We start from the raw sequence: 21695 nt of genomic DNA, 5'->3' as shown, positions 1-21695 counted from the left end.
GTCTTCCAAATATAATCAACTTATCCCCAAGTTAAGAGCTCAATAACACATCAACACAACACATTCAGAGTTTTACATTTTATTGTTTCAGATAACATTGTTATGACCATGCTAACCATGCACAATGTCTACATTAATTACATAACTTAAGGAGTTAAGCTGACAGTGATTGACTGTTTTGACATATGGCTATGAGCAGACTTGAATACTTTTTGAAGTGGTTGTATACTGTATATAATTTCTCCTAGATTTAAAATCAGTCCCTTTTGCAAAAAGCAGCCTTTTAGTCATTGTGGAACAGCAGTGTTTGAATATGCAAAATATACAGCAAACCCTAAATTTCAAAACCTGTATGTAACATACATATATGGCTACTTCACTTAAGACAATTAAAAACACCTTGCTATGTATTGTCTGAGGAACACAAACTCTAAATGTCACTTAATAAGAGACCCACTAATGTGTACAAGCTGTTGGTATAATCGTTTGCAGATTGTTGGCGGAGAGAATGTGTGTTAAACCGAGGTTCAAGTATTACAGGTCACACACAATGATCCCAGTGGCCGAACAGAAAGGATAAACATACACAGCCAGAAGACTGACACTAAAATCCATTAAATCAGTCCCTCTTAAGGCATCTCTATTGAAATTATATTTAGACATGACACAGAAAATGAAAAATTGCAATTATTAGTCAGTTTATGAATTGCTCAAGAAGTGTAAGGAGCCCACTGGATAATTCCTACAGGACCACACACGTATAACATGATGGAGGGAGAAAAACTGTAACAGCAAACAGCATATTTATAGCTAAAGGGCACACTTACGAGTTGATTGTTAAGCAAACATTCCTGCCCCAGTGCACTTCAGTTTCACATCAATAGCCAAAAATCTATTGATTAGAATGTGTGTATGTTACTGGATGTCTATAGATTAATGCATCCATTAGTGCTGTGCCTGGGAAACCCTTTACATAGCAAGGCACACCTACAGAAGTTGAAGGTTGCTCAGCTGTCAGTATTTCCATCACTGGAAACATTGAAAAATGGATGCCTTGCTATTGAAATAAGCTTTTATAAATACAATAACTGGATATTTGCAAGAGAGTCCAAGTTAGCGATTAGTCTGCAACAAACATGAAGTATGTACCATCATTTGTGTTGATGTCGTGTTTTCTTTTTCAATGTGCAATAACATTCAAGTTGACAGCTTTGGGATCATTTTCCTCACTCACGTGCAGTTAGAAAGTCCCAGTTAAAGATTTAAAAAAAATAGAATAAAGGGAATCATATCTCATTGCCATGAAATTAAAAATGTGAACAATCCCATTATGAGACCTTGCTGGGTTAGAAAGGGTGAAGGACTGCAGTGGTCCTGAGAGTCTTGCTGGATTTTAGTTTGCCAGATAAATCCATTACGTTCCAGCCAAATCAGTCACCAATACATGCATGAATAACATTACCTAGAAAGGACACGTATTAAAAATTAGGTCATGCCTTTCCCAGCAACACACTGAATTAGATTTAAAGGCTTAAGAGGGCATGTGGAAAGGCAGAGGTACAAATGCAGTCATCGGTGCTCTGAGCAGGGTTTTATTACTGGGACTGAACTGGCACCCAGTGAGGAATCTATGTTATTTGTTTTTTTTTGTTTTTTTGTCAATCTCTATGGCTCTATTCCCATAAATGTAGTGACTCCCAATGAGTGTGTGACAGAAAGAGGGAAGAGAGAGAGAGAGAAGGCAAGCGAGAGAGATTAATGGACTACTTAATGCTAAGTTTATTTGAGGACGGGGTTGACACCCCAGTGAGCTTTGAGTCTGACATGGGACTAACAACTCCCTCAATGAGGTTCTTGTTGCAGTCACCTATGTTGCCATCAGAGGACAGTTTGGGGTAGGTGACACTGCCCGTCAGGTCCATTAGATCTTCAAGAGCTCGGGTGTTGCTCACACTGCTGGGCTGGATTTCGTTGACTGGTGAGAACTCTGGGATTGAGATAAGTTCCTCCTTTGAAGCCGGGCTGAAATATAATCATAAAAACACAATAATATTGGTGTCCATAATTATTGGTAGACCAAGCATGTAATGTGGTACAGGGTTACCTGATGACTCACCTGACCTCCATGGACTGCACCTCGTCACAAGACCCCGAACGCTTCACATCTAGCGGCTCCAGCTTGATGACTGGCGGTGATAGGTGTGCAACTGGCAGGGTTGTCAGAGAGGGTCTAATAACCTGCACCTGGGACCCTCCTTTAGCTTTGCCCTCAGCTGTTGATACACGCAGGCTTTGTTGTTTGCTTGCCTCGGCAGTTAGATGACTACTCTTCAAGGCTGTTTTCTCACCCTTCACTGCTCCATTCATCATACCGCCCTCCTTTTGGTTGACTTTGGCATCTGCTGCCTGCTTTGTCTGCTGTTTATTTATTTGGTCTGTGGCTTTAACATTTGCTTTGTGCTGCTTGTTTACATTCATTTCCACCTCTCTTCCCTGCTGCTTTAAGACACCGGAATTGCCCTCTTTGTGAGTCTGGCCGCCGTGCTCTTCACTGCCTTTTTTGGCTTCCGGTCTCTTGTCAGGAACACTGTGTGTTGGTGTCACTTGATGAGTGTGGTTTTTAACTTGGAGACTCTTCTGACTGTCCATCTGTGCTGTTGCTGCTGCTGCTGCTGCTTCTTTCTTCACCAGGGCACTGTTGACCTGGACTGTGACCTGCTCTTTAACCTGAAGCTCAACCTTTTTGATTGCTTGCTCGTTCACCTGAGCATTAGTCTGAACAGGCTTTACTTCACCTGTGGAAGATAAAAAAACATCACAGTGGGCTTCACTTTATTTGGACGGTCCAGTTAACCAGTCAACTAATCAATTGAATTTCATCTGAGTCGACTTGAGTCTATTCCTGCCAACAGTAACAGTGGCTGTCACATATTACCACTATTACTGAACAAGTTGATACTGAATATTGACATCGGCTCAACTGTAAAAGCCAAATTATTTGAGAATGAATGGTAGACAGTCCAAATAAAGTGTTAGCTCACACTGTGCAGAGCAGTCCCTGAATACATCTTCCAAGGGCATTTTCAAGAGCAGCTAATTTTAAAGTCAGCTCCCAAAGCACTGCTCTACAATAAAAGGCGCCCTATCAGCACAGAAAGGAAAGTCCTTGGCTGCTGCTCCATATTCCAGAAAATATTATATAACCCCAAACCAAATGCTTTTGAGTGTGTGGTCCAAAGCACAAGCAATATACCAATGAACAATTTTGCATGGTTGACTTAAGCTGGTGCAGACAAGCATCCTAGCTGTTCAGGCTTCTGAATAGCCAAAGCCCAAAAAATGTATTACATAACAAGACAACTGCAAGAATGCTGGAAAAATATTGGCATCTGCCCCCTACTGAGATGTCACACAAGCCAAGTCATAAAAATGTAAATTACTGCTGCGCATGCTCAAAATAAGCTAATAAATGAATCGCATCATACAACACACATGCCCTGTTTGCATTTTTACAGCTGCAAGGCATACAGGGAGGGGTTGAGTAAGCAGGGACAGCAAGCAAACTAAGGATTTGCAGAGTGACTGAATAACATACTAACCTGGTGGTAAGACGGGCTTTGTCTCCACCTCTTCCTCCTTCTGAGTCAATGCAGAACAGACGATCAAGTCAACGTTTGGGGTAATCAGGACACAAAACCAAAGTAGAACCAACAATAGAATTTAATAAAGATAATAAACAACAACAGAGAGTTTTTAACAAAATAAAGTTGAGGGGAAAAAATGTTGATCACACAATCAGCAGGTACTTAAAGGCAGCAGGACTACTGTACGAGAACAGAGGGTGTCTCTCACAGTACCTTCAGGTCGGCTTCACCCTTCCTAGTTCTCTTCATGATCTCCTCAATTCTCTGCAAAAATACATTCATATTTAATTATCAGAATTCAGATTTTGAAATATTTTAAGTACAACATGTAATATGTGCTGTGATCCTCTTTTCTGAGGGTTTTTTCAGTTAGAAATAACCTTTTTTCTTAGTTGCCTCTCCTCCTCTTCTTGTTGTGTCAGCATTTCTCTGTCTTGCCGCTGACGCTCAGCATCCTCTTGTGCCTGGGCTTTGGCTTTGTCTCTCTGTTAAGATCAAGAGGAAAAACATTTATAACCAGAAACTCTAAGACAGAAAATCATTTACCTTATATATCAAAGATTCACAAGAAATTAAACATTTTTACATTTAAATCATGCAGCATTAGGGCAAAAACAACTGCCTTATAGCACGTAATAATGATCTCTTACCTCATTGTCCATCTGTTGCTCCTTCTCTTCCTCCTCCTTCTCTTGTATGTCTTCTTTTTTCATCCTTTGAGGGTCTTCCTCATTTTTCGCCTTTTCCTTCACTTGTTGAGTCTTTGCCTCCTGTTGCCGCTGCTCTTGAGCGAGTTGCTTCCTCAACTGTTCTTCTCTTAGTCTGTTGGGCAGGTGAATACACTTACTAAGCTCAAGTACAGACTTAAACCCAACAGACTATTTAAAGGAGCAGTGTGTACGATTTAATGGCATCTAGTGATATTGTTGCAGATTGCAACTCACTCGCTTCACCCTCCCCTTCCAAGCGCAAAAGAGAAACTACAGTGGCTGCAAAACATGTATAAAATCTAGAGCCAGTGATTGGTTTGTCCGTAGAAACATGGTGGTTCATCATGGCGACCTCCATTAAAGGTAACAGTGAATAAAAGCAGCTCATTCCAAGGTAACAAAAACACAACAATTCTTATTTTCAGTTGATTATAGACTAATGAAAACATACCAATGAATATTATATTCCATATCTGCCAATAGATCCTCCTAAATGTTAAACACTAGACCTTTAATGCTGTCTTAAATTCATGATTCATTGAATGAACTTACCTTTCTTGTTCCCCTAGTTCACGTTTTTTATCTTCTAGTTCTTTCTGAGCTCGAGCCTGACGCCTACGCTCTGCCAGCAACCTGGTAGCCTCCTCTGCATTTGTTGTGCCAGCTGCCACCTTCACTGTGGACGCACATGGTGCTGATTCTGTCAAACACACAGAAAGACGGTTGTAAGAGCATTGTAATTCAGTGTAAGGTTATAAATACTTGTTGGTATAAAGTCCACCTTTTTTCTTGTGTGTATCCTGAGCATTGCTCTGCGTCTTCTTCTCTGAGGATTCCACTTTGGGAGACATGTGGTCTTTTCTGTCAGGGGACTGATTTTTTTCACATGTGTCACCTTTGAGCTGCTTATCAAAAGTTTCCCCTTTAGGTGATTTGGGTTGAGTGGTTTCAACGTTGACTGCATTCTTCTCCGCTTGTAGGGTTGTCTTCATGCTGTTGTTGTCGGTATTATTTTTCACTGCAGTTTCATCTTTGGATTCACTGTGCCTTTCCACCTTCTTCTCTTCTGCTTTCCAATCATCACTTGACAGGTTTGGACGATGTCTTGTAGGAGAGTAATGGTACTGATGTGCATTGCTAGGAGACTGGGCACGCATCTTTGATGCCAGCCTGCACACAGAAGATTTGTTTGGCTTAAAAATTCTATGTTTGATGACAGAAAAGACATTTTAAAATTGTGTTAAACAAGGTAATGGTCCCAGCTGACCTTTCAGTTCAACACCAAACAAATAATCTTACTTGGAGGTAGTAGGGGAAGCCAAGTGCTTGGTGACACTAGCAGGGGATTCAGATCTTCTCGCAGGGGATCCACAACCTGGGGATGCAGTTCTTCTGTCTCTGCGCAGACGCTCTTTCTGTAAGTTACAGTGATGTAAGATCTTGCAATTTGTATCCATTAATTATTGATTATTACAGATTCTATGCAAGTATATCGAGGTATGAGTATGTGTGAGGTCTGACCTTGGGGGTATTGGGAGTGGACCGAGAGCCACCCTGAAGTCCAGCTCTGTTGTGATCTGCAGGGTTCAGCGAGCTGCAGAAAGGTGACCTGTGAGGGCTGCAGGGCGCTGCATGATGACAAACACAATGCTTATCAAATCCGATGATGGCAAATAACAAGTGACAGAGGGATAATAATACAGTAGCCAGAGGGAGGGATTGACTGGACAGTGTGTGCTGCACCCAACTAAGCATACAGACTCACTTTTCCAGGTCAGTTAGATGATGCAAAACTAATTATATGCCACAATCTTAAATTTTAGACATCCATGTGATACGTTTCTCTTCTCTGGTTGAAGCTGTGGTAATAAGCTTTTGGTTTTGGTAGAAAACCTGCAAACTTACAGCTAAAATCAAGCTCTTCTGTCCTTACTGGACTTTATAAAATTGAATATGGAAATATGGAAGGACACATTTCTGCCAAAAAGAGGCCATTGATTTTACCAGTATTAGATTAGTCCTGACTGAGAGATACTGAACACGCATGTCTTTCAACTGCCAATATGACTGGTTCAGCCAACAGTCAGACATAATGGGGTGTGTTAACATCCCTGTTAGTAATTTTTTATGCTGCTGCTACGCAGTGTGATACAAGCACACACACCAGCATGGTGGCTGCGAACCATAATCCCAAACCCAGTTCCCAACACTTCTGTCCTTGCCATACCCAAAACAATGACAGCAAATGAAAACACACACACAGGCCTTCTGCAGACTCACAATCACAAAAGCAAAGGACCTAAACATGGAACAACAACAACAACAACAACAACACTAGAAGCAGTCTTCTTGCCATCTCTTGTAACTTCTCATCCATCTGCCATCATCTGTAAAGAGTAATCTCTAAAGAGTGCAGCCCTCCCAGTGGGAGGCCTGTATCTGTGTCTATTTTAGGACACATATTTTTATTCTAGGTCATGTGCGATTAATCTCCAAAAACGTCTGCTCGGGGGGACCCGGTGTCAGCATCCCAGGTTATCAACACAAAAAGGAAACAAATAAATCTACAAACTGTTAAAAAAAAGAGAGATTTTCAAGTCGATGTGATCAGCGCCCTTTAGCCGGTTTGTAATTAATGTGAGGTTACTAATCTGGGGCAACTAATCCGGAGGTTGACTTCTAGGGAAATCTTAAAGAGAGTTATACATACTGAAATGATGTGTTTACTAAAACACACGTCACAGAGGAATACCGGGCTAAAGGTGATGAATTAATGGAGGAAAACATGTTTCCGCCGACAAGATTCAGTCTATGAAATAGCTGATGGTGGTGCATTTTCTTATTGTCCTCTTTTTCCTGCACAATGGAGTTTTCCTTTGCAAGAGAGAAGAGAATGAAAGTCCGCCCTCAGGAGATAAGGAGGATGGAACTGTTTCAGCATGATTCTGCCTGAAAATTAGGTTAGCTCATGATAAAACCAGCACTTCTAGATAAATGTTTGGATATATATCAGTATAAGCTCCTGTTCTGATAACATCTGCCTGTTAATTTGCGTGATCCTCGAAGCCTGTCTCCACAGTGTTGTGACTCCACACTGCTTTTGGTGACAGTAACTCAAAGATAAAAGCCACTGCAGCAGAGCACAAACACAGCAAACATATAGATTACTTTGCAGAAGTGCATTATCTCATTTGCACAGCAAGGGCACCATTAAAAGTTCAGCAACGGCGCAGCCTAACATGCACGCATCACAGGAAGAAGACATTTGCCTTTGGTTTACGTTGAAGTTTCAGACCGCCCAAAGGCAAACAAACACAGACATGGTAACTGTTGGATGAACAGGAGGGGAAGATATAGTTGGGAGGGCAAGGGGGGCTTAACTTTACCAGATTCGCTGACAGCAGGAAGGGGGGAGGCAATGCCATGGGAAAAGGCGGAGGCAGCAGAGAAAGGGAGTGGGGCATTCTCACTGTCACCTATAGGCAGCGGGCGGAGCAGAGCAGAGCAGAGCGTTATGAACAGTTTATCTGAGCAATTCCTCATCCACCTGTAGAGTCCTGGATGGGAGCTAACATATCAGCAGGGGTGTCATGATGTAATGTAACCTAAACTGTCACTTTTTCAGTCTGATTTAAAACTATTATGTATAGGTTTTGAATATTTCCAGCTGTCCTTCCCAGTGGTGATATCAAAAAATTCTGTGTGGCAGACAGAACTGAGATGATTTATGTGTTATTTTCACACTTCCGCTATTTAAATCAAGTTCAAAAAGTGTAGTTTAGTGTTACATAGACACCTGTGTAGATGTGTAACTCCATCCTTTTCTCTGTGGGAAACCAGGAACACATTTCTGCTCATGCGTACTTCAGCAGCCAGGCTGTCAGCATTGATCAGGCCAGGAGAAAGGTTTTCTTTAACACACACACACACACACACACATTCACCCACTCTCACTCACTCACTCTCAAACGCACACACGCACACACACACAAACAGGACCCACAGCATACATGCACACGCATTCTGTGTCATGGTGTCTCACAGAAATACAGCAAAATGCAATCCTTCTGGAAAGAAAGCCATTTTTTTCTTCCATATCCTGCTTTTCAGTTTCAGATCATTCACATGTCACCTTTCTGCCACTCATGCCTCTTGTATCCAAAACTATTTGTAAGCTCAGTTCTTGCCTGCTCCAGTGGGGCAGGCTCTGCTCCAGCGTTTGGTTCTCTGCTCCAGCTGAAGGCTTCGTTCAAGGGAGCGTTTCATCAGGGCCTCCAGCCGCTCCTGAACGCAGCACAGCAAAGCCGACCATTATTTCAACTCTGTCGCCTCACTTATTGTATGTAATATTACATTTGTATGTACATCTTGCACACACACACAACCACACGTTATATAGGCCATAGTGTATTTTTGATTAAGATTTTTTGTTAACTCAGCTCACCCTCTCCTCCTCGAGCTGCTGCCTCCTCTTCTCCTCCACTGCAGCTCTGCGGAGCTCCTCTTTCTGCCTATGCTCCTCCAGCCGCCTCCAGCGCTCCTCCACTGTGCGTTCGTACTGCAGCCGAGCCCTGCGCTCTTTCTCCCTGATCAGCTGCTCCCTGGCCGCTGAAAGAGACAAGACGAATTCTGTTACAGGTTCCAGAAAATACAGTTAATGGAGCAATGTTGCTGTTCAGCATTCAGAGTTACTGCAGACGAAATTGAAATTGTCTCAATTTTGCAAACATTTTGCAACAATTTTATTAGTACGTTTTATTCTCTCATTAAAATACTTTTTTAAGAATATTGTATTTTGTTCTTCTTTGTAATATTTGGTAGTTTTTTCTTTCAAAACACACTCACCAAATCTGACATTATGTGAACTTGTATTTGTTACAGCGAATTTGATTGTCATGAAGATAGAAATCCTTGTCATCATGAGGCCACTGCAAGAGCTGCATGATTAACTGTGAGTGTGAGACCTACTTTTGTGGATTATTCTATGTCACTGTCACATCCCCTGAAGTGACTTAGCTCATCACATCAAAAACCCAGTGAACTCAGAATATCTCTTCTACTGGCTAGCAAAGCCCTTCAATGACCAATTAAACTGTAGAGAAAAAAAAATGTCATGCCAAAAAAAATGCACTGAAGAAGGAACCTACAGGCATCCCAGAGCTTCTCAGTTCACAAAATCCGAACCTGACAGAGTCAGAAAAATTAACTGAAAGGACATCACCTACCCAGGCTTCTCTCCCTCTCCTCACGTCTCTCTTTGGCTAATCGCATCCTGTCGTCCGTCTTCATATAACCTTCCACGACTGAGAGATGAATGAAAGAGTCAGAGAACAAAAACAAAGGTAGTGGTAATGCAGTCAAATGAAAGCCCAGAGAAACACCGAGACTTACTTTGTTTACCTGCATGGTTGTTGTTGATGTTAGCCGCTAAGTGAGAAGGGGACGCGTGTCCATTCATGTGTGGCTTCTTCTCTGTGTTTGATGGAGCTGGGATCATCATGACAGAAGGAGAGAGAGAGAGAGAGAGCACACACAGCTTTGTCTAGAGAGGAATGACATCAGCGCCCCAGTACTGACCTGCAGTGCTGTTCTGTTACCAGCAGAGGGATGCATTTCGTCAGCTCTGTGTGGGGCTGCTCAGTGTTAAATGCACTGTGTTGCAAAATGCCAAGCAGCCCCAATGCCAAGGGCAAACTGCAGCAATATGCAGGAGAAGGGAGGAAACTGTCCTTGATGTGATAGTCACTCTACACATGCTGAATGTCTCTTTTGGTTATTGTTGCTGAGCTTGTGTTGCGGCTGTAATCTACTCCTCCATTAACTGATAACAGAGCAGCCTGAAACACATTTTCCTCATATGCAGAGGCCTACAGAGTCATACTGTGCATTCTGTAATGTTTCTCTAGTAATTATGCAATAATCCACATCATTGTGTGCAAGTGGTTTTCATCCAGATGAAACCACTTGGAAGGAAAGAGTGAATTACGTGACAGAAGCCGGAGGGGATTACTCACTAGTTTTTCCAGTTCGGACTGGAGAGCTGTGACCGTTTGTCGGAGATCTCTTGTCGGGAAGTAGAGTGATGGATGGTGGGGCCATCTTTTCACCTAAAGCACAAGACAAATAAAATAATTTTTAAAAAGTATTGTATCTAAACAGTAAGCTCATACTACCACATCCTATTTCACAATGGTTGTAAATGGTGTGAATGCAGAATTTTACTGGTATACGGCCAAGAAACTATAGTCACTGTGTGTGTGTCTATGTGTGTGTGTGTGTGTGTGTGTGTGTGTGTGTGTGTGTGTGTGTATAAATTATCACAGCTCACAGATGAGACACATCAACTCATATACTGTAATAGGTTAGGAGGCAAGTAGACGCCTAAATTGGAGTAAATATTAGTTCAACAAATGTCTTATTATAGTTGTAATAATAGTAATATAATTAATAATAACTGAGACAAATCTATTGTGTAATATGGAGAGTTAACAGTAACTACATCTAAATCTAATCACAGTGGGTGGGTTCTTATCTGAGAATGCGCCTCTAAAAAAAAAACCCCATTTAATCCCACAAATTCACTCAATCAATATGTGCATTGTAGGCTGAACTGCCAACACACTCAGTCGCATCACTTGATCAAGTGAATTACTCTCTTTTCAGTCAGGGCTTTTTACTGTGTAGCCTACTGAAACTTGGCAGACCTCTTAAATGTGGCTTGGCTGATGTCAGACAGGAGAGCTTACGCCTCAACCGACAAACACATCACTGCACACATTCAACATGCTCAACTTGTAGCATTTATCATTTTCCATGATAACATTTTATTGATTTCTTCATGCCACACTGGTAGCCTACCTCCAATGACCTGGGTGTATTTATTATGGCTTTTATGGCTTTGACAGGAATATTGCTCTATGTTATTTCTAGATCTTATTATTCTTGAACATAGAAAGCATTTTTATCTTTTTTGTTTCATGTCAGAGCTTTTAAAATAATAGGTCTAAAAATTCCAACATAGCTGAGATCTCCAGTATTCATCTTGCACTTTACCAGTACAGTCTCAATGAAGCAGTGAACTAGTGTGACAAGTCTTTTCTCCTACAGTCCTATCAGATGTGATTATTGACCTGCAGGGAGCTCCCTCCGGGGCGTGGAGGGTAAATACAATGTGAAAGGTTCGTCTCCATCCTGCTCCAGACAATCACACAGCTTTCAACCTACAAAGTCACCACACAATGGTTTTGAAGCTCATACAAATTATACAGTAATCCATGGGTCTGTCCAGTCTGTCCTCTCTCCACTCATTTGAACCCTTTCTTCGATCCGATGGAGTCGCGTCATCACCCAAAAAAATAAAAGGTTACAGGACCTTCATCATCATCATCTATAATGCTGATATCCCCTCATGAGAAAATGTAAATCGGAAAATGACAAAAAACACAAAGAGGAGGCACACGCGTGATATAAACCATTAGGCCTGCTGTTTCTGGTTTATTTTCAAGGGAATAAAAATCTATTTTCCATTATTATCTAGTCTATTTCTTAAACCACGAACCTTACATACAGCAGGCCTGCATCATGTGAAGCTGTAAAGCCTTGGCGAACAAACACAACAGTGAAGCCGGTTGATCCGCGCACAGACCAGCGTCATGCACATAAAGCGGTGCAAATGTCAATTGCGTCATTCATGAGTCTGCTTTAAACCGCGGCGCAAACACAACAACACAGCCGCACAGCGTGACCATACAACCATCGCACCAGGCTTACCTGTTATTGCACTGGACGGTGAGACTGTTTTCGCCATGGTCACTGTCACAGGCAGAATACACCCAAATGTAGGCTATGACGCGCTGTCACCCCCCAAAACACTCTGCAGTGATGCCGACGCAGCAGCAGCAGCAGCGGCGGCGGCAGGGCAGGTATCCGATTCCCTCCACAGCAGCAACAATGAGGAGCGCAGCCACGGCGGATAAACAGCGACCATTCAACTAAGACACAGCCTGAAGGTCATTATAAAGGCTGGAGATGATGGGCAGGAGCAGGAGGGTGTTGGATGGAGCAGAGAGATGCTGGGACTGGAGCTGGTGATGCGCACACAGTCCGGTTTACTATCGATCGAGCACCGTGCGTCGCAGCGTAAGCCCGCCCATACACGGGCTATTAACGCGTTACCGGTGGATGCAGGAGATTTCCTCTCTGCACACACAAAGCTGCCAAGGTCCAAACCACATTTTTTTTTTTTTTTTGCTGACTTGAATGCCGGGTTGGATGCAATGAATGACAGACAGAAGGACAACATGCAGGTCTAGTGCGCGCTCAGGCCGGTCCGTTTGCACCCCAATGCAACAAATAAGTGTTTCCTAACTTGATTTCACAAGAGGTTCACCATAGGCTTACAAACCCTGTATCATATATCATGATCAGAGGCTGACATCATTCATCTCCCATCGATTTGCTGAACACTGTGCTACAATAAAGCTGCTATTTGATATCTTCTATTGTCACATTTTAAAAGATAAATCATGGAGAGCCATGATGATAAAAAAACAACACTAATGAGTTGAACTAACCGTTTTTCAGTGACTATGGCTGGCTATCAACATGTTTGACCCTAGCATTTGGATAGGATCACATATTTTATATAATTTAATATAATATCTGACCATAGTAAAAAAAAAAACACTGTAGTGGTACTGGCTGGCTGCTCTGGGGCAAAAAATGACCCGTGGGCCCCAATATACTCCCCCTTCCTCTAACTCTCTGTGCACTGAGTGAATGTAACATCGACTTTAAGTGCCCATCTACTAAAGTGCACACTGCAGACTCAGTTATAGTTTGCCTGCAGTCCCAAAAACGTGTTCTCCTGTGTTGAAATACTTCCTATCCGTGGTGTACTGTGGGTCAGATAGTAAATGTATTCAAGAATATGCACCAATAAACTGAGGTACAGCTTTAAAACTAAATTTGACAGAGAACACTTTTAAAGGTTTCTTAAAATTAGGAAATACTAATAATAAATCATAAATAATAATGACCTCAAGGCCCTTATCATTTCTGAAATTAATCAGCTCATATAATCAGATGGGTGATAGAATATGGTTTAAAAATAGTTTACAAACATATTTCTGTTCATGTTACCTGTTCTGGCAGCACATAAACATTCAGGTTGGAGTCCTGGAGACCCTGATACAGCTCAAAATACTGTGATTGGTGTTGACACTAGTTTTTAGTTTCATGCAGCACTGCCCCTTCAAATCCCAAACAAGTCTATTAGGATTAATGTTATTGGAGTATCATAACAGTCTGTAACAGTCTGTAATGGGGGAGTTAGGCCTGTGCTGGCTCTAACTGAACCCAAATATAATTAAGGTCACCAAGTAGGATAATGTTAATATACTGTTTGACAAACCTATATCCATTTACCTATTAATTAATTTAAAAAAGAGATATTCCTTCCAGTGTTGTCGCCTGCCGACCAGAGGGGTGGCGGCGGCAGCAGTGAGTTCTTGCTGCCGTTATTGAAGCCATAGAAGAAGAAGAAGAGTGAGCGGAGCCGGAAGGACAGAGCAGACAGAAGGACGGAGCCGTGCAGGGATTGAAGTGAGCTAGCTCGGGAAAGATGCTGTCCAATATCTCCAGTGTGCTCAGAGCTGGTGCTCAGAGAAATGTAAGTACACACGTTTTAAACTATGGCCCCTCTCTTAGTCAAACACTGCGTCACAACCTCTCCGGTAAACATCTGATGTTTACTGTAAACAACGCTGCCGTCGCTGTCCTGACCTTGTAAGGCCGATTGATAGCTTGTTTGGCTAACACAGCTAAAGTGTGAGCCCTGGACTCGTTGGGTTGCTTCAGTGTGGCGGGCAGTAATGACACAAGCTTGTGAAGTGTAGGTTTCAGTCTTCAGTCCTCATTGTGGAGTCGGTCAGGGCTGTGTGGGTGTTGTTTTTAAGGAAAGTTGACAGCGAGCATTAGCCACTTTACAACTAGGTGTTGTCCTGTATACCACAGATACCTTTCCTTTCAGACTTTTCTATTCCCAGTGTATGATGGTAGTTGTAGTTATCCTGTGTAAGATATGAAACTATAACCATTAATGTCAGTTTAAATCACATCTTGTGTTTAATTGGCTGCTCAAACTATCAGAGCACTAGCTGGGAGGTCGTGGAGGATTTCCTGAGTTGCCCTAACAAACTATTACAAATTATACTTTAGATTTTTCCTAACTGAGGCTGATTTCTTGGTGTTTGTCTGTTGAGCTGCACTTAAAAAGTACAAACTTGAGAAGGTAGTTTGTTTAATTTGTTATTCTGTTAGATAGATACTATGTTATAAAGTATGTTGGTTCAAAGTAACATGAACAGGAGGTGAATGGGCATACTTGTTATATTTTATGTGACTTTTATATTTTACCAGTGTATTTGCATGTGTTCTGACAGACAGCATTTATTTCTGCTCTGCTGCAGAGTAGTGTAGAAGATTTTAAGTCTGGGTAGCAAAAGCACTCTGTGGTATCAACTAACTTCATTATCAAAATACTCATTGTTAAATAAAAAAAAAACATGTTTATATATATATTGTTAAATAAGAAAGGAAGTATTGTTTTGGTTTTTCTAGTATTGAATAACCAGTTTATTCCTCTGTCTTTCAGGGAGCTGCTGTGGTCATGTCAGTGCGCTCCTATGCTGATTTCACAACCCAGGCTACCTTTGAAATAAAGGTAAGCTTAAAACACAAAGTTATATTTTTCTGCTAAACTGATCAATGCACGTGGCAGTTTGTGAGTCATTATGGGTATTTTCTTCCCCCTAGAAATGTGACGTCCACAAGCTGGACGAGGCCCCTGCCACTCAGGTGGTTATGACTCGTGATGAGGGTCTGCAGTACTACCGCACCATGCAGACCATGAGGCGTATGGAGCTGAAGGCAGATCAGCTGTATAAGCAGAAGATCATCAGAGGATTCTGCCACTTGTATGACGGCCAGGTTGAGTGCACTATAATTCTTTTCTGGGGTTTCATTTTAATGTTGGAGTAATGATTTATGTTTGCTCCTCTGGGAAGAATATTAAATGGCATTAAAGTCTTTGAAATACAACCAGAATTTAAAACTGATCAGTGATTAGTATTATTTAAAAATATAGTAAGATAGTAATAGTAAGTAGATTTTACAGTTTTTTTAGAGCACATCTCCACACATGTAAGCTCTCACACAGAAATCATGTAAAGCTTTTTGTTTTCTCCATGTAGGAGGCCTGTGCAGTTGGTATTGAAGGAGGAATTACTTTGTCGGACCACCTGATCACTGCGTACCGTGCCCACGGTTACACTTACACCAGAGGAGGGACTGTGAAGGAGATCATGGCCGAGCTCACCGGTGAGTCTGCAAACGCTGTGACATTTTAAGTCTCTAAATCATTTTAAACTCCAGTCATGATGGATTTTGAGTTGCAAATTGTTATTTTTCAGTTTTCTAACTCCTGCATGTTTTTGTTTGTAATTTACAGGCAGAAGAGGAGGTATTGCAAAGGGCAAAGGAGGCTCTATGCACATGTACTGTAAAAACTTCTATGGAGGAAATGGAATTGTCGGAGCTCAGGTATATCACCGAAGTCTTGTTCCACACGATCTCTGAACTTGGTATTCAGTCATCTTGTTCAACTGTTTTTGAAAGGAGCAATAAAGAGATTGGAACAAACCAATTCACATGTTCTGGGTTTAGTGTTAACATGTAAACATGCCCTACCAGTATGCTGCCAATGTGATGAAATTGTGATAAGACGCTAAACGCAGTGCGTCTGGTTTGATAGTGTTGACTGATATTGTGGGAATATAGCTGAACTGAAGGAAGGTGACATTGGTCATAAACAGGAGAGGAGGGGGAAACAATTATTTGCCACAGTAAGTTAGCAAACTTGGATGGACGAACCTTGCAGGGCGTCCTAGAAATAGATCAATTAATAATTCATTTACAAAAAGAGAAAAGGGAGCCAAAACTTAATTTCATTGCTTGGCATCAACCTGTTATATGAAGTCACAACTCAGGGGGAGTAATTAGTGTCAGATTACCACATAAAAGCAACACACATAAAAGATGATACTGGCTTAAAACAATATTATAAAATATATAAAACAAACAGATTATTCTATATGATGCTTTTGTCGTTGTCAAAATGAACATTGTCTTTTGTTTTGATGAATTTCATGTTTTAACTTCGAAGAATTACAACCTTCGGGCTGTTGAACCCACTGAAAAATGTGTGATGTCTATATCAGCATAAAAAGATGTTTAAGTGAGTGCTTTATTCATTAAAATGTATATAATGTAACCCCAGACCTCTGAATTCTCCTCAGGTTCCCCTGGGTGCGGGTGTGGCTCTGGCCTGCAAGTACTTTGGCAACAACGAGGTGTGCGTCAGCCTCTATGGTGACGGCGCTGCCAACCAGGTATGACACACAAATCTCTGGTTTTAATCTAACTTTGTAATTACTGGATGGAATCAATAGCACCACATTGCTGCTATATTACTATAACAATGTGTATGTGTTATATGCTTAATAAGTACTTTAAATTTAACTGAAGTTAGACCATCCAGGTATTATTGGTTACATTTAATTGTCTGTTTCTCTTTGCTGTATAATGTAAGCTAACCAGGACAACAATAAAAAAGAGCAATCATATCTTTGTGCCATGTTAAAAAAAGAAATCCTCTGTGTATTTCACAGGGTCAGATTTTTGAAACCTACAATATGGCAGCACTTTGGAAGCTGCCCGCCATCTTTGTCTGTGAGAACAACAGGTATGGCATGGGCACATCAGTGGAGCGAGCTTCAGCCAGCACAGACTACTACAAGAGAGGAGACTACATCCCTGGTCTTCGGGTACTATTCTTTACATTTTTTAAATATAACTTACATATATTATTTCTCTGTATTTTACACAGCTATGTTTTATTTTAGTCAATTTGATGTTTTTGTGTCCAGGTGGATGGGATGGATGTTCTGTGTGTTCGGGAAGCAACCAGGTTTGCAGCTGATCACTGCCGATCTGGGAAGGTGAGTTAAAAACATTGAATTATATTAAAACAGGAAATGTGGTTGTCATTTTCTCAGCTAAATAATTTTTGTCCAACCTTTCATCAGGGTCCCATTCTCATGGAGCTTCAGACGTACCGTTATCATGGACACAGTATGAGCGATCCTGGTGTCAGGTAAACGATCACAGTTCCTGAACTTTATATACGGTATATTTTTATTTGTTACGGTTTAAATATTTGCTGTAACTACTATAACTCTGTCCTGGTCATCTTATAAGCACTTTTATTTTAATGATTGATTTATTAACAACAATTTTATTTATGTGTATTAATAATAATATCTATCCTCACTGTGCTGCTGCCCCTTGCTTCTGCCACTGTCCCACAGTAGTGTTCACATGCTCTCCTTCCTGCTGTAGTAGCCTTGCAACGCCCTGACCACAGCCTAGGGATGGACTGAACACGGATACTAATATGGCTGCTGGCTTTAGCAGATGAATGCCTGGTTTATCTAATCCAGGAGGAATTTTTGTGAAGTGCTAATGAGAAATGTAAACACACCACAAATCATATAAAAAGTTACTTTATTTTGTTCTGTTGATTGGTTTTGCACAATGAGCCCAAATTAATTATCTTCATTAATAATTAATAGTAGTTAGTGAAAGTAATTTATTGCTGGTTTTTGATTGGTTTTCTAATACTTAAGTTGGATTCGGTGTCAGCTCAAAAAACAAAATGATTGTATTAGTGCGTCCCTACAACATCCCTGCACAAATCTCTCCCCTCTCAGCTACCGCACACGTGAAGAGATCCAGGAGGTCCGTGGGAAGAGTGACCCCATCTCCTTGCTGAAGGACCGCATGCTTAGCAACAACATGGCCAGCGTGGAGGAGCTCAAGGTAGCAAATATATTCAGTTTGTAAAATGGAAAAAAATCATGCTTCTTTCTGTTCTTATCTCGTTGAAAAAGTCACACATCTTTATCATACTTTTTTAAATATATATATTTTAACCCTTATTAATTCAAGGGTCCCTCAGTGGGTTTTTGACAAGATTGTTGAGTTGCATAATTCCACAAAAATGCATTGAGACAAACAGGAAGAATATTTTATAGTGTTGATGACTCCCTTAATGAAGTATTTGGAGTAATGGGATTGAAGCCCCAAAATACTAAACTAATTATAAAAAATTATAAAAGAAATCTTGAGATAACTAATCACTAAGTGCCCTCAGCTGTTTGGATCTACGAGGAATATAACAAGTTTGTCATAGAACTTGTAAAAATTGACAATATGAAGCTGAAAAAAGTAGAATTTCTGCTGCTGTCAGCGATATTGTTGAACTGCAGTACATTGTTTAAACACGAGAGAGCTAGTTTCACTGGTTTTAGCATTATCCCTTGGTTGCTTAGCTGAACTCACGCAGTTTGGAAGTTTTTTTAGTTTCCAGTTGAATAAGAAAATAGCAAAAATACAAGATCTATGAACACATACACATTTCCTTAGTTGTGCAGGTGTTCTGTAAATGTCACACAGCAAATGACTATAATTCTATGTCTTACCTGTGTTGTCTGTAGGAGATCGACGTGGAGGTGAGGAAGGAGATTGAAGATGCGGCTCAGTTTGCTACCACAGATCCTGAACCCCCACTGGAAGAACTGTGCAACCACATCTTTTACAACGATCCACCGCTGGAGGTTCGCGGCACGAACCCGTGGACCAAGCTGAAGTCTGTTAGCTAAGGTTTTTTTCACCCAGCCCCACCACACATAATTATATATTAACTCCCATGCCCCTAACATATACGCACACATCAGATAATGTACCATAAAGTAGTGCCTCAGGCTCAGAACCGTCAACAAGCATTAATGTGCTGTACATTTTAACAGCAGGGACCATGTTTACAAAGATGTTCTGAGAATAAAACAAACAAAGAATGACAGAAACACTAATAGAGAATTAATTTATTAGAATGATTTTGCTAATTGCCTCCCCTATAGTCTCTCTTCTTTACATTACTCGTATTGTTGTCTGCATATGGACACAGCTCATTGTTCTACCTTAAGAAGAGGCATTTACTGCCATCAGTTTGTACATTTGGAAAAGCGGCTTCCTACATAAGTTCCTATAAGTGCACTCAGAGTTGCCATATTCTCCTGAAATTCTGCCCCATATTTATTTATATTTTTCGTAAAGAATATACCAAAAGATGTAGATTGATACTTGTGTTTTTATTTTTTATTTTAGTGAGATATATTTAAAGTATTTGTTTCTCTTAATATTACACACTTTTGTAAATCTGGTCCCAAGTGAATATATTTATATATTCTAAATTTGCTTGTTTGATGATTGTCTGTGGTCACTTTTGAGGTGTGATTAAGCAAATGTCCATTCGTCTCTGTTGATCTCATAAAAAGACTGTCTGACCTGTAAAAACAAAAAAAAAAGACTTTGTACTCTTTATACTGAAGTGCACATGATAAAACCCTTCAGTTTGAGTTAACTAGTTCTTGTCTTTTTTTTTTATTTAACCCCCTTGTTACAAAGATACCACTAGAGGTAGCAGGGTAACGTTACCAACAACATTCTCAATATTTCTCCATATGTTTTTCCTTTAATATGTAGGACAGATTAAAGATTACCAAGGGAAAGGTTTGAAATGTTTTAATTTATCCTGCCAAACCAAACATGTGCCTGGCAGATCTTGTGTTGTTTAGAGAGTGTGTGTCTGTGTGTCTGTGTGTGTGTGTGTGTGTCTGTGTGTGTGTAAGCTGAGCAGGTGATTATATGCATCTTAAAGTCAGATGTTTGAAGACATGTTCACTGAGTGTCTTTACATTCATAGGGTTATTTTGCAGATACTCAGGTGCTTGGGTGCCTTTTTTCAGTTTCACAAACATACATTGTTCATTTGATATATTTGGAGAAGCTCATTAAATTTCTGCTGTACATGTGTGAATATTTATTATCCTAAATATTCACAATGAAAACTACCACAAGCTGAACGATCTACGGTGAAAATGAACTTAATGACTTTTAGTCGGAGCGCATTCATCGGCTAAGCTTTGTTATTCACATTAACTTTCTCCAATCAAAGAAAGATGTTGGGTTAAATGTGATTCAGTTGGGAGAGCATCAGCAGTTCAGGTGCCAGGTGTATGTTTTGCTCAAAAGGTGTTTGTGATATTTCAACACGCCAGCAGTGGTGCATTATTTGCTCAAATGTACAGAGACAGTATGTGGACATTTTGAATTTCAGTCTGTTTTCTTTCTTGTCAAGTACTTGGACACATTGTTAAAAACTTTGGACCTCTGGTAATAAAATGAAAACAGCCTTCATATCAACATGTACTGCTAGCATCAAGCTGCTATGTTAATTTTCAGTTAATAATATTCATAAACATTGCAGCAGTGCTTGTAATCCTTTAACAGGGAAACAGAAGGGAAAGGGGTTTCCTCTGTAATGTGAGTCAAATAGTAAGACAGACTAAACTTTAAAATGTCAGTACCTGTCTTAATACAACTGAAATTGCCTACAATGAGTATTTGTTGTAGTAAACTGTTACATTCAGGGTGGCTGATGATGCAAAGAAACGCTCCATGGAAACTCTGGTTTAATGTGTGAACTGTAATAAAAAGACTGAACCGCACTGTGTTTGCTTCATTCCCATTAATGTGACGTAAAACAAAGAAAGAGCCGATGAACTGCCTTATATGTCATTAATCTTACACTACATTAGCAAGTCTTGTATGCACACGTTTATCAAAGTAGTTTTTTTCAAAGGTGAGAATTGCAATCAGTCAATGTCCTGAAACAAAACAATGAAATAATAAGAAGGGTTTCCATATATATGCTTTGTCGAAGCTGTGTGTGCTGTTGCATGCAGGTTATCAACCTATGTTTATCTACTGGAAGTGATCAGACCAGAAAGACAACCTCGCTGTGAAGAATGACAACTATAATGTACCATAAGCAGCATCAGTCGCTGAAGAGAAACTGAAATTTCCTAACATGTTTTTGTCTAATTTTCTGTTTCATATATATAGATATAAGACAGTACAACAACATACAACATAGAAAGTAACATGAAATTAGACTATAAAGAATTATTACTGTGGCTGTAACTAGGATTTTTTAATCTTTATTTAATTAGGCAGTCTCATTGAGATCAAAATCTCTTCTCCAAGAGAGACCAACAAACATTTACAATATCACAATCCCCAAACAGAAACACCACAACCACAAGGAATTAATAAAAAAACATCAGATAATAGTCGAGTAGAGTATTTGACTTGACGTCAA

The 21695-nt window shown here is 40.4% G+C and overlaps 2 protein-coding genes across 8 annotated transcripts; one reads left to right on the top strand and one right to left on the bottom strand.

Annotated features, from left to right (window-relative positions):
• Positions 1–63: 63 nt before the first annotated feature.
• Positions 64–12509, bottom strand: map7d2a (MAP7 domain containing 2a). Of its 7 annotated transcripts, none has more exons than XM_051402325.1 (17): positions 12125–12509; positions 10369–10461; positions 9746–9841; positions 9580–9657; positions 8799–8962; positions 8542–8638; positions 7741–7830; positions 5876–5982; positions 5654–5769; positions 5136–5557; positions 4907–5054; positions 4295–4466; positions 4025–4129; positions 3858–3908; positions 3600–3636; positions 2117–2795; positions 64–2022 (listed from the first exon to the last, which is right to left on the bottom strand). In XM_051402325.1, exons 1-17 carry the CDS (start codon positions 12159–12161, stop codon positions 1764–1766), a joined length of 2751 nt encoding a protein of 916 aa, XP_051258285.1. In that variant the 5' UTR covers positions 12162–12509; the 3' UTR covers positions 64–1763. The 7 variants fall into 7 exon arrangements, with proteins under 7 accessions (XP_051258285.1, XP_051258284.1, XP_051258286.1 ...); XM_051402324.1 differs by having other exon boundaries at positions 3600–3639; positions 12125–12508; XM_051402326.1 differs by having other exon boundaries at positions 3600–3639; positions 9755–9841; positions 12125–12508.
• A 1357-nt stretch (positions 12510–13866) lies between these two features.
• Positions 13867–21042, top strand: pdha1a (pyruvate dehydrogenase E1 subunit alpha 1a). The gene is made up of 11 exons (XM_051401360.1): positions 13867–14024; positions 15009–15077; positions 15170–15343; positions 15607–15733; positions 15864–15955; positions 16711–16803; positions 17083–17238; positions 17341–17412; positions 17500–17567; positions 18184–18292; positions 18970–21042. The coding sequence occupies exons 1-11, from the start codon at positions 13977–13979 to the stop codon at positions 19132–19134; spliced, it is 1173 nt and encodes a 390-aa protein (XP_051257320.1). The 5' UTR covers positions 13867–13976; the 3' UTR covers positions 19135–21042.
• Positions 21043–21695: the final 653 nt, after the last annotated feature.

Source organism: Dicentrarchus labrax, unplaced genomic scaffold, assembly GCF_905237075.1.
Source record: "Dicentrarchus labrax unplaced genomic scaffold, dlabrax2021, whole genome shotgun sequence".
Lineage (NCBI taxonomy): Eukaryota > Metazoa > Chordata > Actinopteri > Moronidae > Dicentrarchus > Dicentrarchus labrax.
Note: the sequence above shows the minus strand (reverse complement) of the source record. Positions and strands in the feature narration are given on the sequence as shown.

Excerpts from the sequence above, each read along its gene's own strand:
- pdha1a (XM_051401360.1), top strand. The coding sequence starts at position 13,977 with ATGCTGTCCAATATCTCCAGTGTGCTCAGAGCTGGTGCTCAGAGAAAT. Across the intron at positions 15,344-15,606 it reads GCCACTTGTATGACGGCCAG|GAGGCCTGTGCAGTTGGTAT; the intron begins GTTGAGTGCACT and ends TTCTCCATGTAG. Across the intron at positions 15,956-16,710 it reads ATGGAATTGTCGGAGCTCAG|GTTCCCCTGGGTGCGGGTGT; the intron begins GTATATCACCGA and ends AATTCTCCTCAG.
- map7d2a (XM_051402324.1), bottom strand. The coding sequence starts at position 12,161 with ATGGCGAAAACAGTCTCACCGTCCAGTGCAATAACAG. Across the intron at positions 8,963-9,579 it reads GGAGAGGGAGAGAAGCCTGG|CGGCCAGGGAGCAGCTGATC; the intron begins GTAGGTGATGTC and ends TGTCTCTTTCAG. Across the intron at positions 2,023-2,116 it reads GTGCAGTCCATGGAGGTCAG|CCCGGCTTCAAAGGAGGAAC; the intron begins GTGAGTCATCAG and ends ATTATATTTCAG.